General features: G+C 36.5%; 1 protein-coding gene across 3 annotated transcripts in view; it reads right to left on the bottom strand.

The window, feature by feature from the left end:
- Nucleotides 1-364: 364 nt before the first annotated feature.
- LNX2 (ligand of numb-protein X 2) overlaps nucleotides 365-15,378 on the bottom strand; it is a 98,469-nt gene continuing 83,455 nt past the window's right edge. For all 3 annotated transcript variants that reach the window (XM_069079903.1, XM_069079904.1, XM_069079905.1), the window contains 3 exons: nucleotides 10,399-10,630; nucleotides 4,660-4,818; nucleotides 365-2,658 (listed from right to left, as the gene is read on the bottom strand). In XM_069079903.1, coding sequence (XP_068936004.1) covers nucleotides 2,523-2,658; nucleotides 4,660-4,818; nucleotides 10,399-10,630 — 527 coding nt within the window. In that variant the 3' untranslated portion in view covers nucleotides 365-2,522. The remainder of the gene's footprint in view (nucleotides 2,659-4,659; nucleotides 4,819-10,398; nucleotides 10,631-15,378) is intronic.

Below are 15,378 nucleotides of genomic sequence, written 5' to 3' on the forward strand. Positions count from 1 at the left end.
ACAAACAAGTATAAGACTTAAAGGAAGCCAACAGGCAGAGATGAAGAGGGATAGCACCCCAGGTATGGGAGACATCTGGAGAAAATGCCCTGAGTAAAGAGACTTTCCTGCAGCTCTCTGTCTTTTCCAGGCTGAATCATCGTCTGCCAAAAGGGAATGAATTAAAAGAGACAGAGGGATGAAATATCCACATATATGAGTGCATTAAAAAATCAAATATGAAAAGAGGCAAAATTAAAAAAACATGCATTATTGATACCTCCTGTTCCATTCCATTAAGGAGCATGATTAGGAGTTATTTGTATCTTAAAATGAAGATATGTTTTCTGGAATCTTTTATTAAACAAAGGAGACAAATGCCAAGTTATGAGCAAGATGACTTTTATTTCCATCCTTAATGAAAATCACACCAATATTTAAGAACATTTGAAAAATCTTGAAATAATTTAAACTGAAGGCACAGAAGAACAAACAAAAATATTGAACTATAAGATCTTAAAGGGGAAGAGATATTTTCAATGATGAGAATAAATTATGAACAAATTTCCATCACCAAACATCATTCTGACCAAAAGCTACAGCCTCTTGCAATACCACCTACTGTACAAGCCAGATTATACTTTTTGTGATAAAAAATGCTGGAAAAGATTCCTTTTTTTTATTTTAAAAGATACTAAAGACTACATTACCCAGTTCACCTGTAGCACTTTACATCTGGTGAAGCTTAAATCAAGATACTGGCTGGTAGCTACTCCCCCAAGAGATGACCTATTTTTATAAAACGTTTAAAAAATGCAAAGCAGATTATAAAACTATTTTGGGGAGCAGAAGGAAACTTGTTGCATGTCAAATAGAATAGCAAAGTTTTTCACTATCAGATTGCTTCAAAAGCCAGTAATCATGCAACAGTAATATACTGTATGGGGGAACATTCTGCTGTTCCCTGGATGGGTACTGACCAGGGCCACCACTGGAGATGAATGAGATAATGGCAATTATTGCAGCCTTCTTTACTGGCTCCTGACAGATCAATAAAAAAATTTTTTCAAAAGTAACTAGGATAACCAGTGGCATGCTTATACCCCAGCAATGCAATTGCTAAACTTGAAAATGAGGTTCAGGCTTCACAATGTATTGTAGTAATTTTAAAATACATTCTCTGATAATTAATACCATTCATTACAATACAGAGGTCACTTGTAAATTAGCTTAGGTTCTGAACTAGGTTTCTAATTGAAACTCTTTTTCAAGTATGTATAACATTAAAAATAGGGTTTTTTTTTCCACCTTAGCACACCATTTTATGTATTTCTTCAAAGGATAACTATGCCATATAAATGAAAAAAAGTTAATTGTATTTTTAAAATCAGTTAAAAAAAGGTAATTGAAATAAGTCTGGTTCAATATTTGAAAGATTTTAACAAAAAACTCATAACAATTCAGATACATGGCAGATCTTTCTGGTCCTTTACATTATTTAATATGTCATTTTAAGAAATAAATAATGGAGTAAAAACTCACTCAAGATTCAATTAGATTAAAATGAAATGGTCTCTTCCACCTTAACTGAGGCATATGCTTTTATAATAATGTAGTTTTCTCTTTAAGAAAGTTCAACTGGGTTTAATTATTTAAGTCATGAAAATGTTTCTTCATGTGATTAGTGAGAACTAATATAAACTCTAGAAATGATTATAGTAAAAATGTTTTCATCAAAATTTTCCTATATAATAAATCCTTTTTTCTGGAGAAAGTAACCTATTAAAGGTTTTTTTTTTTTTTGCTTAAATGCAACATCTACTAGCAACTAAACTTATACTTAATTTCTTTTTCACTAGTGAGCATAATATTCCCTACTTATTTTCTACTATTCCAAATATTGCACATTATAAAAAACTCTTTAGTATTAATAGGCCTGTACCTTCTTCATTCTGAACATCAACAGACTGAAGTAGAAATAAGTGGGACCAGAAATCCACACTTAATGAATAAGACAGGTCTTTGAAATGTTGGCACCAATGAAATTAGAAACTGGTGTTGACAATGATTAAAATTATGTCCCTTCACAATACTGACTGACAAATGATGGAGCATCTACATTTTGTTAAGGATGACTGATGTGAGTCTTCACCATAAAGAAGGATAAATAGCTTATATTTTACAGTTTAATTTTTAAAATTGCAAAGAGAAATAAAAAATCATATGACTCAATTGGCTCAGTCCAACTCTGGGAAGGTTCATTCACAACATAAGCCACTATCTAACACTTGAGAGTGTGAATTTTTAGAAAATAAACCTAAAGATCAGTGAAACTAGTGTTTTAAAGCTGAAAGACAAACATGGGAAGGTGAAGTAAGTCCTTTAAATTGAAATAAAAATAAATGGAAATCATCCCTATTAGCAGTTCTGGGCCTTGTTTATCACCAGCTGTCAGAAAAAAAAAAATCACAAATACAAGGGAAAGGTTTTCTTTAGAAATTCTGAGAATGGAAGATTCCTGAAGTAGAACTAATGTCATAAATCTATACGAGGCTTCCAGGCCAACAAATAACCGTCAGAGTAACCTTGTTCCTTTGCTCCTTCAGCATGGGAACGAGTGCTGAATGGCTCATGCCCAGAGTAGACAGCCCATTCACAGCAATAATCATGTCACCACACCTGGACAAACAAACCAAACATACCCAATATTACTGACAGGATTTTAACATTGGACATCTATTACATAATCATCCAGCCTGTTCTTCTGTAAGGAAAAGCTATAAAGGCATGTCTCAGTTGGATTGTCCAAAAAAATACAATTCATTTGGCAAACATAAAGGATTTGCTTACTACAGGTAAGGAATCATGTTATATACTGTGGAAGATACAAAGAGAAATAAGATTATATTTTCTGCTTATTTTAAAAGTAATCTAAAGGAATTTTCACAAGAATCTGCCAGTTCTACTGTATTCACTGTGGTATAATAGAATGAGTACTGCATTTAGTCTGAGGATCTGGATTCAAATCCCAGAAGTGTCACTCAATGTGTGTCCTGGGGCAAGGCTCAACCTCTCAGAGCTCAGTTTCTCTTCTGCAAAACATGGGAGGGGTTGGACTAGAAGACTCCTCGGGTCCCATCCAGTTCCAAATCTAGAATCCTAACAATCTTATTCCAAATAGAACTTAGAGAACAGTAACGTCTGGCATACCTAAGGGCTGACTGGTGCCAGTGATCAAGGCCAAGGGGAGAGAGGGGTCTATGTTGAAGGACTATTAAGGAGAGAATAAAGAAAATCTCAAGTAAGACTGCATGATTTGGCTGCTAATATTGTTAGCATTCCTACCTGAGATCATTTGTGTTTTTTTTTAAAGATAGGCCAGCTATGCAATTTTACACAGACCTAAAGACTTGGTCCTGAATGAATCAAAATTAGTTTATAAGCAAATACAAATGCTAATCCAGTCTGTATAATATATATGGCAAAATTTTAGGCCTTGGGCTCTCAAATATTTTTGTGCCATTTCTTCCTACTACTCACAAGTGTATTCTCAAGGAAAGGTGAATAGTTTTGAAATAATTTAAAATCCAATTAGGGAAGTAAATCTGCTACTTCTAAATTTTGAGAAGAAAAGATGACTTCTTGACAAGAAGAGCCCAATCCCTTTACTTGTGCTCTTGAACTCATCTCCTTTCTTCAATGGGACTTTGTTCCAATCAATCATCAATTTTTTGCTTCTTCAATCTTTTCCTTCCACTGGATCCTTTTCCTCAGACTACAAATATATTAAGGTCTCCATTATTATAAAGGAGTTTGGTAGCTTGAATAGGGAATCAACCAAACTCTCTTCTCCAGTTTATTTCTATCAAGTAGTCTATGCCCATTCACTTCCTTACCATCCACTTTTGAGCTTTGCGATTTGGCTTCTGGTCCAAGCAATCTACTGAAATCACTTTCTTTAGGGGCATCAGTGACCTCCTTATTGCCAAATCCAATCTATTCACAAAAACACTTTTACAGAGTGCCTACTTTGAAAGGCACAGTGTAAACAGAAATAGCAGTTATGATCATGCTAACTGTGGAAATGCTAGATTCGTTTTCTTCCCTCAAACCTTCACTTATGTCAACAGAAGACTGCCCATGTAAATGAACTATGATATTAATCTTGTTTATAATTTCCTAACAATATTTAGCTGTCAGTACAATTTTATAAAGAGCATAATCATTTTAAAATTTATTTTTTAAAAAGTAGCTGCTACCCTGGGCAAATCACTTAACCCCAACTATGTTGCCAAAAAAAAAAAAAAGTAAATAATAAAGTAGTTGTTACTACCAAAAGTTAGGTTTTAGGAACTTCCTTATCTTGCATGACAAATAGTGAAGGACACTTTTCTGCCTCAGCTGTTCATTCTAACTGAGAACAACAAGGAAACTCTTGACAGGTGGGCATGCCCAGACAGTCCTAGCCCTCCAATCATCTGCTAGCACTCAGGTATTGTTCCTTTCTCCAATGTGACTATCCCTAATCCAAGGCTTGCTCACTGAACTAAAAAAAAACCAAATGGCCACAAGTAACTAAATCCAGTCTCAACTTAACATTTGGCTCAACTTAACATTAACCAAACACATTATATCTTTTATTAGAATATTTAAAGATCTGCAACCAGTTTCTGGACTCACTTTAATCTTCCATCATAGTAAGCGGGGGTTCCAAGGACGATTGTTTTAATGAAAAAAGGTTGATTTGTGTGGTTTTCTTCATACCCGCCAACAATACTAAATCCCCAACTTCCCAAGTTGCTTCTTCGTAGAACAACATCATGGAAGCTATGAAGAACACTGTTAAAGAATAATACAGGGAACAAAAGTTAAATTTACAAGGATTATTTTTCTTTTTTTTTTTTAAACACTGATATCTCTTGTTTTTATATGACCTACATTTCCCCTATTAAAAGTCATAATAAAGCTCACTTTTAAATAAGTGCATTTCATAAGCCTTTTCAAAATATTATCATATACTGTAGTTGAAATTTATGAAAGGAAAAATGGGAACGGTCACTTTAGCTTGTCCACTAAATACCACCCTGAATGTAACATTATTTCAACAATCTCATTTTTAGTATAGATACAGTTACTGGATTAACAGTAATTACTCTGGCAAAAGGTAATGGGTCAGTCTTACTCTCATTGAATTTGGCTTAAAGAAGGAATAACACATATTAAATGGTATATCTTACCCTACAGGGGGAAAGGGTAGGAGAGGGAGGATGACAGAAGGGAGGGCAGATTGGGGGGGAAGAGGGGAGTTAGAAGCACACACTTTTGAAAAGGGACAGGGTCAAAGCAGAGAATAGAACAAGTGGGAGGTGGGATAGGATGGAGAGAAATATAGTCAATCTTTCACAATATATCCACTATGGAAATGTTTTGTGTAACTTGCACATGTACAACCTATATTGAATTGCTTATCTTCCCAGTAAGGGTGGGTGACAAGGGAAGAAGGGAAAGAATCTGGAATTCAAAGTTTTAAAAAAATTATTATTTTTTTTTACATGCACTGGGAAATAAGATATACAGGCACTGGAATATGGAGATCCACCTTGTCCTACTGGAAAGCTGGAGAGGGAATGGGGCAGGACATAGGAGATAGCAGACTGGGGGAGGGGCTATTCAGTGAGATCAATGTTCTGGGGTAGGGGAAAGACAGGGAGAAAATTTGTAACTCAAAATCTTGTGGAAATAAATGTTATCAACGAAAAATAAACATAAAATTAAAAAAAAAACCCCAGTAATTCCTCTGCCTATTTTCCCCCGTCACTTAAATTGGTGTTCTCAATAAGCCACTTCTAATAATCTTTTATTTTTAGATGATTTAAAAACTACTGTGGAAGAACTCTAGCAAGTCCATCTCTAACTGAATTACAGTTAAAATGAGATATTTATATTCTGAGAGCTGGCCTCAGTGTAAAAAAAAAAAAACAACCAAAAACCCAAATGAAGGGTTAAACTCTAAATAGAAAGATGTTGCTGTAGTTTAAAAATCATTTTGAAAAAGTCCCATCATAGGGTTTCATTTTAATTTTTTCAGCAGTGATTTTTCTACAGAAATGCTTTCAATCAACCCAGTAAAAAGAAACCTAACTGCTCACATTTTTGTAAGGGCGGAAAAGAATGAGGGAAAGGGAAATAAATCCAGAAGGAAGAAATTATTGGAACTTCTGACTTTACATCATTACATGTATGATTTTGGAACCCTGTTGTAAATTTTGAATATGCTTTTTCAGGAAAAGGGGAAATCCCGCTTATTTTTCCATTAATGTATTATTAAAAAAAGAATTATAGAACATTCAAGTCCCCATCCTCAAAAAGAAATCCCCACTCAGCCCACAATTGGTCATCCAGTCTCTTTGAAGACCTCCAATTAGGGGGAATCCAGGATCTCCCAGGGTAATGCATTTTACTTCTACAGAGCTCTAATTGTTAGAAAGTGTTTTCCTGATGTCAAGCCTTCATTGCCCTCTTTGTAACTTCAACCCACTGATCTTGGTTCTACCCTCCTTCAGCTAAAGAGAACAAGTCTACTTCTTCCATGTGACAACCTTACAAATACTTGAAAGCAGCTATCCCATATCCTTCTGTCCCCTGACTATTCTCTTCTCCAGGCTAAAATGACCCTTTCTTTCAATTGCTTCTTATATGACTTGACATGGCCCTTTGACATCTTGGATCTTCTTCTCTTGACGCTTTTCACTCCTAAACGGGTGTTCAGAAATGAACTTAATGCTGTGGGCTGACCAAGGCCAAGTCAAAGACACTCAACATCTCCTTACTTCTGGGATCTATAGCTCTCTTAATGAAACTCAAGTCCCCATTAGTGCTTTTGGCTTCTATCTAATTACATAAGGTTCTTGTGAAGCTGATTTTTGAAAGGCTTTATTTTCTCTGCTGAATTTCATTTTGTTACAGTTAGCCCAATGCTCTAAACTGTCTAGATCCTGTTGGCTCCTGACTATGTATTCCTCCTGGTCCAGAGTCATCTGCCAAACTGATGAGCAGGTTCTCTCCCTGAGGCTCTCTACTGGAAACATCCAGCCAACCTGACAGAACCACTGATAACTGTTCTTTGATGTTGGCCATTCGGTCAATTCTAAATACATCTAATTATATCATTATCTAATTCACATCTCCCCAGATTCTCCATAGAATAGTATTAGATACTTTAAAAATATTTTGCTGAAGTTGATATAAAGTTTATCTATAGTATGCTTTTGATGTACTAGTTTAGTAACTGTCCAAAAAAAAAAAATAGTCTAGCCTCACCTGTTCTCAATATTGCCTTTCTGACTCTTGGTAATTATGACTTCCTTTTCTAGATGTTCAATAGCCATGTCCTGACCTTTTCTATTTAGTATCAACCTAGTAACACATACTATGTTGCAGGTACTGTATTAGGAGCCAGAGATACAAGTACAAAAGAATGAAGCAATCCTACTTGCAAAGAGGGAGAGACACTCAGGGCAGAGACAATAAATACATATTATTATTTACATATGTTTGTGTGCATATGTATACATGTGTAAAAATCTGTGTATAGATAGATACATTTACATCTACAATTATCTCCGGTTAATAAATACAAATATATACCAAGCAGTCAAATTCAAGATAGGTTGGGGGCAGGTGAGATACTAGAATGTAGAGGGGAATCAGAAAAGATACATTTTCATGCAGAAGATGGTGCCTGATCTGTATTTAAAGGAAGAGAGGGGCTTTCAGAGGCAGAGGAAGGGAGGGAGTACATTCCAAGCTTGGGGGACAGTCAGACCAAACCATAACTTTTCAAATGACCCAACAGTAGCTCAGAAATATCATCTAGTTTTTTCAGTTATTTTTAGTGCCAGAGGATGAAGTTTGTCTGGGCTGATGACTTGAATTAATAAAGGGCAACCAAGACTATCTTTGGGTAGCCCTGTAAGCTACATTTTTTCCTGTCATCTTCAGGGCAAAGGTTATTTTTCTTAGCATAAGAAGAGAAGGGCTCTACTTCTTCTATGTGGTCAGTCATTCCCATCCCGTCCATACCCAGTTGCAGTCCTATCTCTTCTTTGGTCCTTGCTTCCCCTCAGACAGCTAAAAACCCTAATCAAATCCACCTCCCTTTTGTTTTCTTCTGCTTCCCTGGAAAACCTGAGCATTCTGGGCATCATTTCCCCAGGGCTGTACCCAAATGAACAGTAAAGGAAGAAAGAGCAGACAGTTCTGAAGGGGACAGAAACATTTATTTTAAGATTCTTTAAAAAAAAAATGAAACTGACTATCCTAAGGTCTTTTAAACTTGTTTTTAATAATCAAAAGGTACTCCTTAATACTGCTGACCCTACAAGGAAATGTTACCTTATGATACCCTCTACCATGACCTCTAGTCTAACTAATCTCGTTCTCTGGCACACAGGGCTTTAGAAAGGGGCAGTGAGCAGGGCTGGGGTTTGGGTGAGAATGCCAGATCCTCTTCATTAGTCTAAATCTAGTGGTGTGACAGAGAAGGACTCTCACCCCTTATTCATTTGCAGTGGAAGGACTTTTAGGAAGAGCAGAGAGGTGTGAAACCTTATGGAGACCACCTGCATTTTTACAAAAAAGGTCAGTTTTTTGACAGATGGTCTTTGAGTTCAGGTTTTTTATAGAATGGAAAAACAGTTGTGATTTTCACACACAAAAAAGCAGTCTTCCAATTTACATTGTTTTCTAGATAGGATAATTATTTGTAAAGTGCTTTACAAAACCTGAAGCCCTATATGAATGATAGTTATTCCCATTCTCATTATCATTAGTATCTTCTAGACAGGAAAGAAATGTGCTATATAGTGAAACCAAAAAGCCTTAAATGCAAAATGCCTGGTGTCTCAAGGGTATAATAAGGTGGCAAAATTGCTGACCAAATATGTTAGACTGTTAACAGATTAATATTTTACTAAGCATATTAAAGAGGCAGTAGGGGAGACTATGAAGAACTGTCATGCTTCTAGAGAATCCCTAGAAGGCATGTACGGCTCCCATGTAATCAGTAAACGGAGTGGAAGAGCACCGCAGAGGGGCACAGAATTTAGGGAGGAAAAAAGTATCCCATAACCACTAACTCCTGTTCTCAAACTTCCCTATCTCTGTCTCTTCTCCTTCCAATCTCTCAAGTTGCTAATCTCAGCTCTTCACCCTCCCTCAGCTCACAGTGCCAGTAACAGCTGCCTTTTCGACATTCGTATATCTCTCCTATCTGACCCCTTCTCTCCTCTCACACAGCTGCTGCCTGCCTCAAGCCTATCACCTCTCTCTCTCCTCTTACTGTACCAGTCTCCCGATTGAGATCCCCTTCTCACATCAGGGGGATGATGCTTGCTGATCCCCAAGGTAAGGTGTCTAGCTTTTTCTGGAAAAAGGTATGGAAGGAAATCTAGGCCAGGATTTCAGTGGAGTGAGAAACTGAAAGAGGCAGTGACACAACTAGGCAGTGAAGCAGCACATAGTGGGGACAAGAGACCAAGGTCAATGGGAACAACGCAAGCACATCAATGGCCCAGCAGCATCAAAGTGGTGAATGGCCTCTCTACTGATGAGCTGTGGATGCACAGAGCCCTAATCTCTGCGGAGACTATACCCTGAACATGGGGGAATCTCCATGGAGATCCCCCAGGGAACCCAATCAGCAATTACAACTTGTCAAAGTAGTCCAGAGGGTCAGAAAGGTCCTTTATACACTAAAACTATTTCTAACAGTCCTTTCTGTGGCCATGAAGAACTGGAAACAAAGTAGGAGCCTATCAAGTGGCTAAACAAATTGTGCTACATGAATGTAATGGAGTATCACTGCACTGAAAGAAATGATGAGTAAGAAGAATTCAGAGAAGCATAAGAAGACTTATGTGACTGGATGCAGAATGATGTTAGTAGAACCAGGAAGGCAATGTAAACAATGAATAAAACAAAATAAATGGAAACAACAAAAGAACCTTAAATGGCGTGTAATTATAATGCCAAAGAATGGAAATGAAAACAACTTTGCTAAGGCAGAAGATGATGGGTATGGATCACACCCTGTAATGTCAGATTTAGTTGATGTGTGGGGGAGTATTGCTTTAATATACTTTTTATTTTCCTCTCTTTTCTTTTTTCTTGTAAGACAAGGCTTGTTGAATGGGAGCAAAGATATATTTTGAAATAAAGGTTATGTAAAAACAAAAGATAATAAACATTTTAAAACAAACTGAACTTTTCAAGTCTAACAGTATTAGGATGAATCATGTTCTAAATTTTAAATCTTTAATCTGCTATTTAAGTTCTCTGAGGAAGGAATGAATGATATCTTTTCAACTAAAGAAAGAATACAAGTAAAATAATGCAACAAGCAAATAAAATGATTGGTACCTTGGAAGTCCAAGCCACATGATCCATGATGGTGACCAACTGGCATCATACTCATTTTCACTGATTGTACTTGGCTGCTCTTCATTAACCTGGGTCTGTTCTTCAACAATCTGGACTTCTAGTGCTTTGAGAGTGACAGCTGGAGAAGCAGCACTGGCTTTCAACACAGCAACTGCTTCACTATGACTTAAATCAGTCAAATCAATGCCATTGATGTTCAGCAACACATCACCTATTGAGAAGTACAAGCAAGAAAATGCTTAGGAAACTCAGTCTGGATTTACACAGCAATAAGAAGTGACATGGAAACTGATCAGTACAGAAGTTACTTCCCATAATTGATATTTGAAAAGTCCATTTGTAGTTTCTTGATACTTTTAAAACATTCATGAGTAATTATGTTTATGCAGCACTGATGGCAATAATTATATTTATTAAAAATAGAAATTTTACTTGAAGGGTAATGTAAAAACAACACACAGTCCTACCATTCCCAAAACAATTTTTGAAAACATGAATCAATAAGAATAACAAACTACATTAGCCTATTTTAGAACACTAAGAAGAAATATAAGGTATGAAAAAAAACACTTAAGAAAAACTGAATCAGTGTAGTAAAGTTGAAAATGTAATAGATTGGGCATCAAAACTGGGTCCATTGATGACAAGCTGTGTGAACTTGGACAAGTCGCAATTTCTTTAGGACTCATTTTTCTCCTCTATAGATTGAGGTATTAGATGATCTCTAAGATACCTTTCAGCTCTAAAATCCTTTCATTCTTTGAAATGGATTTTTACTACATTTCAAGTCCATGTTTTCTATCAACAGAGCCCTACAAAGTACATATAGAAGCTGAAATAAGGCACAGATTGACTAAGGATTGTTGGAAATACTTTTCTGTCCACACACTTTTTGTTAACACATTTGTTATTTGGCTATCTTCTCACCTATAAGAAGAGTTCCTTTTGTTTGTGTACCTGATTTGCTGCTCACAAACATAAAAAAGGACAATGAGGGTGGGATAAAAGACTAGGAAGGCAAAGGATCAGTCTTGAAGGAAACACTAATATTTATTTAACTGTTAACAAGGACTTCTATTTTATAATAAAAATAGTCTAAGAAAAACTGAAAATGCCCCTTTTTATCTCAGTGATATAGAAAAATATTTCAATAAATTAGTATTCATTTATTTTTCATGACTGAGAATATGATATCCTGGTTAAAGGAGTTTTCCACTTCCTTCCTGTTCTAGAATTTAAAGAGTTGGCCTCTCTCTTTGCCAAGGTTGAACCACTAGACCTTGATTTCATCTTCTTTTATTTTCTCTGAGTTTTCCATCTTGATCTGTCATTTTCAGCATCTCCATAGCCACTGTCTTTCTCTGTTGCTTACAAACATGCAGTTTCCCCTGTATTTAAAAAAATTTTTCATTTCACCATCTTTCAAACTACAGCCATAGATCTCATGTAGCACAGTGCAGTGGCCTGAGCACTGAAACGAGCCATTCAAAACACTGGGGGTTTTGAGTCCTAGTGATAGCACTTATTAGTCAGCAACTTGGGGAGCTTTCAGTCCAGAGACAATGGGCTGTATAATTGGTAAGAATGATTATGGAGGACACCGAGCTGACAATGAGCCAGACCTGGTGCCATCTGGATATGCAGTTCTGGGTCACAGTTCCAGAGTAGAGAGGAATGTTTATGAGCAGGGGGTTGGTTGTCATTCCAAAGCAGAGGAATACTAGCACTTGTGCTTGCAGGAGAATAGCAACCCTGGGTACAGTATTAAGGCCTAGAGAAACACTAGTGCTTGCAGCTGCAGGGAAGCAGGGGCCCTTCCTGGGTAAAGACCAGATTTCAGACCAGGAGAGCAGTGACTATACCTTTCCCCAGATCATATCACCTTAGAAGTAACAAAACTTTAGACACCCAGAAGTAGCACTCAGTAAAGCAAAAGAGTCTAAAACTTGGGACAATGCCTCCCCATTCCAAAGTGAGCAGAATTAAACTTTAACATAAAGTTCAAAGACAAGAAATAGGCTGGAAAAAATGAGAAAATTATCTAACCATAAAAAGCTACTATGTTGGTAGGGCACATCAAGCCACAAACTCAGAAGACAACAATGTGAAATCAACTACAAAGCCTCAAAGGAAAAAACACAAATTGGACACAAGCCCAGCAAGGATTCCTAGAAGAGATAGAGATAAGCGTGGTAGAGGAAAAATTGTGAAAAGAAATTAGAGTGATGCAAGAAAGTTGTGCAAAGAGAATTAACAGTTTGATAAAAGATTATGTGCAAAAAAAAAAAAGTACCAAAGAAATACCTTAAAAGACAATTGGCAAATGATAAAAGAGGCACAAAACTACACTGAAGAAAAGAACTTAATATCTGAATTGGGCAAGTAAAAGTTAATGACTCCATGAGATACCAAGAAACAAAGTCAAAAGAATGAAAAAAATGGAAGGAAACATGAAATATCTCACTAGAAAAACAACTGACCTGGAAAAGAGATCAGAGAGATAATTTAAGAATTACTACATCACCTGAAAGTCATCATCAAAAAAAAGATCCTAGAGGAGCGGCCAGGTAGCACAGCGAGTAAGAGCATTGGCTCCAGTGTCGGGATGACCTGGGGATCGAATCTGGGCTCAGACACTTAGCACCCACCCAGAAACACCTGGCCGTGTAACCTTGAGCAAGTTACTTAACCCCAATTGCTTAGGGGCAGCCAGGTGGCTCAGTGAGTAAGAGCATCAGCTCCAGTGTCAGGATGACCTGGGGATCAAATCCGGGCTCAGATACTTAGCACCACACCCCCCAGAAATAACTGGCCGTGTAATCTTGAGCAAGTTACTTAACCCCGATTGCTTAAAAAAAAAAAAAAAGAAAGAAAAGAAAAAGATCCTAGACATCTTATTTCAAGAAATGATCAAGGAAAACTTGCCTAGATCTAATAGGCAAACTAGAAATTAAAAAAAACCTCTAAAATAACAACTCCCAGGAAGATTATAGTCAAATTCCAGAGCTCCCAGGTCAAGGAGAAAATTCTGCAAGCAGCCAGAAAGAAACCATGTAAATATCATGGAGCCATAGATCAGCCAAGATTTAATGGGTTCCATGTTAATGGAGCAGAGGGGTTGGAATGTGATATACAAGAAGGCAAAGGAGGTAGGATTACAACTAAGAATAACTCATCCAGAAAAACTGAGTATAATCCTTCAGGAAAAAAAAATGTGGACATTTAGTGAAATTGAGGATTTTCAAGAATTCCTGATGAAAATCTGACATTTAAACATAAGACTGAAGAGAAGCATAAAAAAGTAAATATAAAAGAGAAATCACAAAGGACTTAATAAGGTTAAACACAGCATTCCTATATGGGAAAATGATACATGTAACTCCTAATGACTTTATCATTATTACAGGAAGTTAGAAGGAGCATACATATACAGGGGGCACAAAGTGAGTTGATTATGTTGGGATGATCTCAAAAAAAAAAAAGATGAAGGGGTGAGAAAAAGGAGGCATTGGGAGAAGGGAGAAAAAGAATGGAGAAACTTATCTCATATAAAAGAGGCATGAAAGGAAGAACCTTAACATGAAAGGGGAAAATGGGGGGAGGGGGGACTTTGAGGTGGGCTAGTGTGCAACACTTGAACTTCACTCTCACTGGAATTGAGTCAAAAAGAATACATACACACACAATTTCAGTTGGGTATAGAAATCTATTTTGCCAAACAGGGAAGTGGGAAAGGAAAGATATAAGAGAAAGAGGGATGGAGTGATAGAAAGGAGGGCAGATTAAGGGAAGCAGCGGTCAGAAGCAAAACGGATTTTGAGGATAGACAGAATGAAAAAAGAGAAAGAAGGATAAACAGAAGAAAACAGGATGGAAGGACATCCATAGTAGTCATAACTGTGAATGTGAATGTCATGAACTCATCCATAAAAAAAAGAAAGTAGATAGCAAGATTTCTGAAAAAGAGAATGGTATCAAAGATGTGGAAAAAATCTTGGGGGAAAAAGGTGAAATTGAATAGGAATGCATAAATCCCTAAGTGTGGGTTAACAATAATTATCGTCAAAAAGACCTACAGGTATTAGAGGAGATTAAATCCAACATCACAGCCAAAATCATGGGTTGATAAAGCTGCCTGCATGACACGAAGTCCAACATCCAGAATGATGGAGCCAAGAGTCCCATAATATTCTACAGGTTTCAGGCCACACATGGAGCAGATCCTGGTGCCACATTTTAGGTAGGTCATTGACAAACTAGAGTGAAGAGAAGAGTGTGACCAGAACTGGAAACCAAGTCACACCAGAAAAAGTGAGGGCACCTATTGTAGAAGGGTTTTTCAAGGAGTTTAGCTACAAAATAGATAGGAAGGATCAAGTAAGGCTTTTTTCCAAGCTAGGAGGAGACATGAGCATGTTTGTAGGCTACAGGGAATGTACCAGTATAGACAGATACATAGTTCCTGTGTGTCTTGGCAGGTAAACTCCCAAATATTTATACTATCTCTAGTTATGTAAATGGAATATCTTTTTCTATGTCTTCCTAATAGATTTTGTTGATAACATATAGAAATGCTAATGATCTGTGTGTGATACCCTGCAACTGTGCTAAAGTTGTTTCAATTAGGTTTTTAGTTGACTCTGTTTCTCTAAGTAAACATCATATCACCTCAAAAAGCGACAATTTAGTTTCCCCTTTACCTATGCTTATTCCTTCAACTTATTTTTCTGATTAGTTTCTATTTCTTAACTAATATTTCTAATTTTGTATTTAATCCTATATTGAATAGTAATGTAATAATGTGTATCTTTGCTTTACTTCTAATATCATTGGAAAAACCTCTAGTATATATCCCCATTACAAAAAATATTGGCTCTTGGTTTTGACAAATAATACTTATTTTAAAGAAAAGACCCATTTGTTCTGTATGTTTTTATTTACATTTTTATTTTTATTTAT

Source organism: Petaurus breviceps, unplaced genomic scaffold (genome assembly GCF_028583685.1).
Source record: "Petaurus breviceps papuanus isolate PSGF00001 unplaced genomic scaffold, PetGlider_PUasm1.0 91133, whole genome shotgun sequence".
Classification (NCBI taxonomy): Eukaryota; Metazoa; Chordata; class Mammalia; order Diprotodontia; family Petauridae; genus Petaurus; species Petaurus breviceps.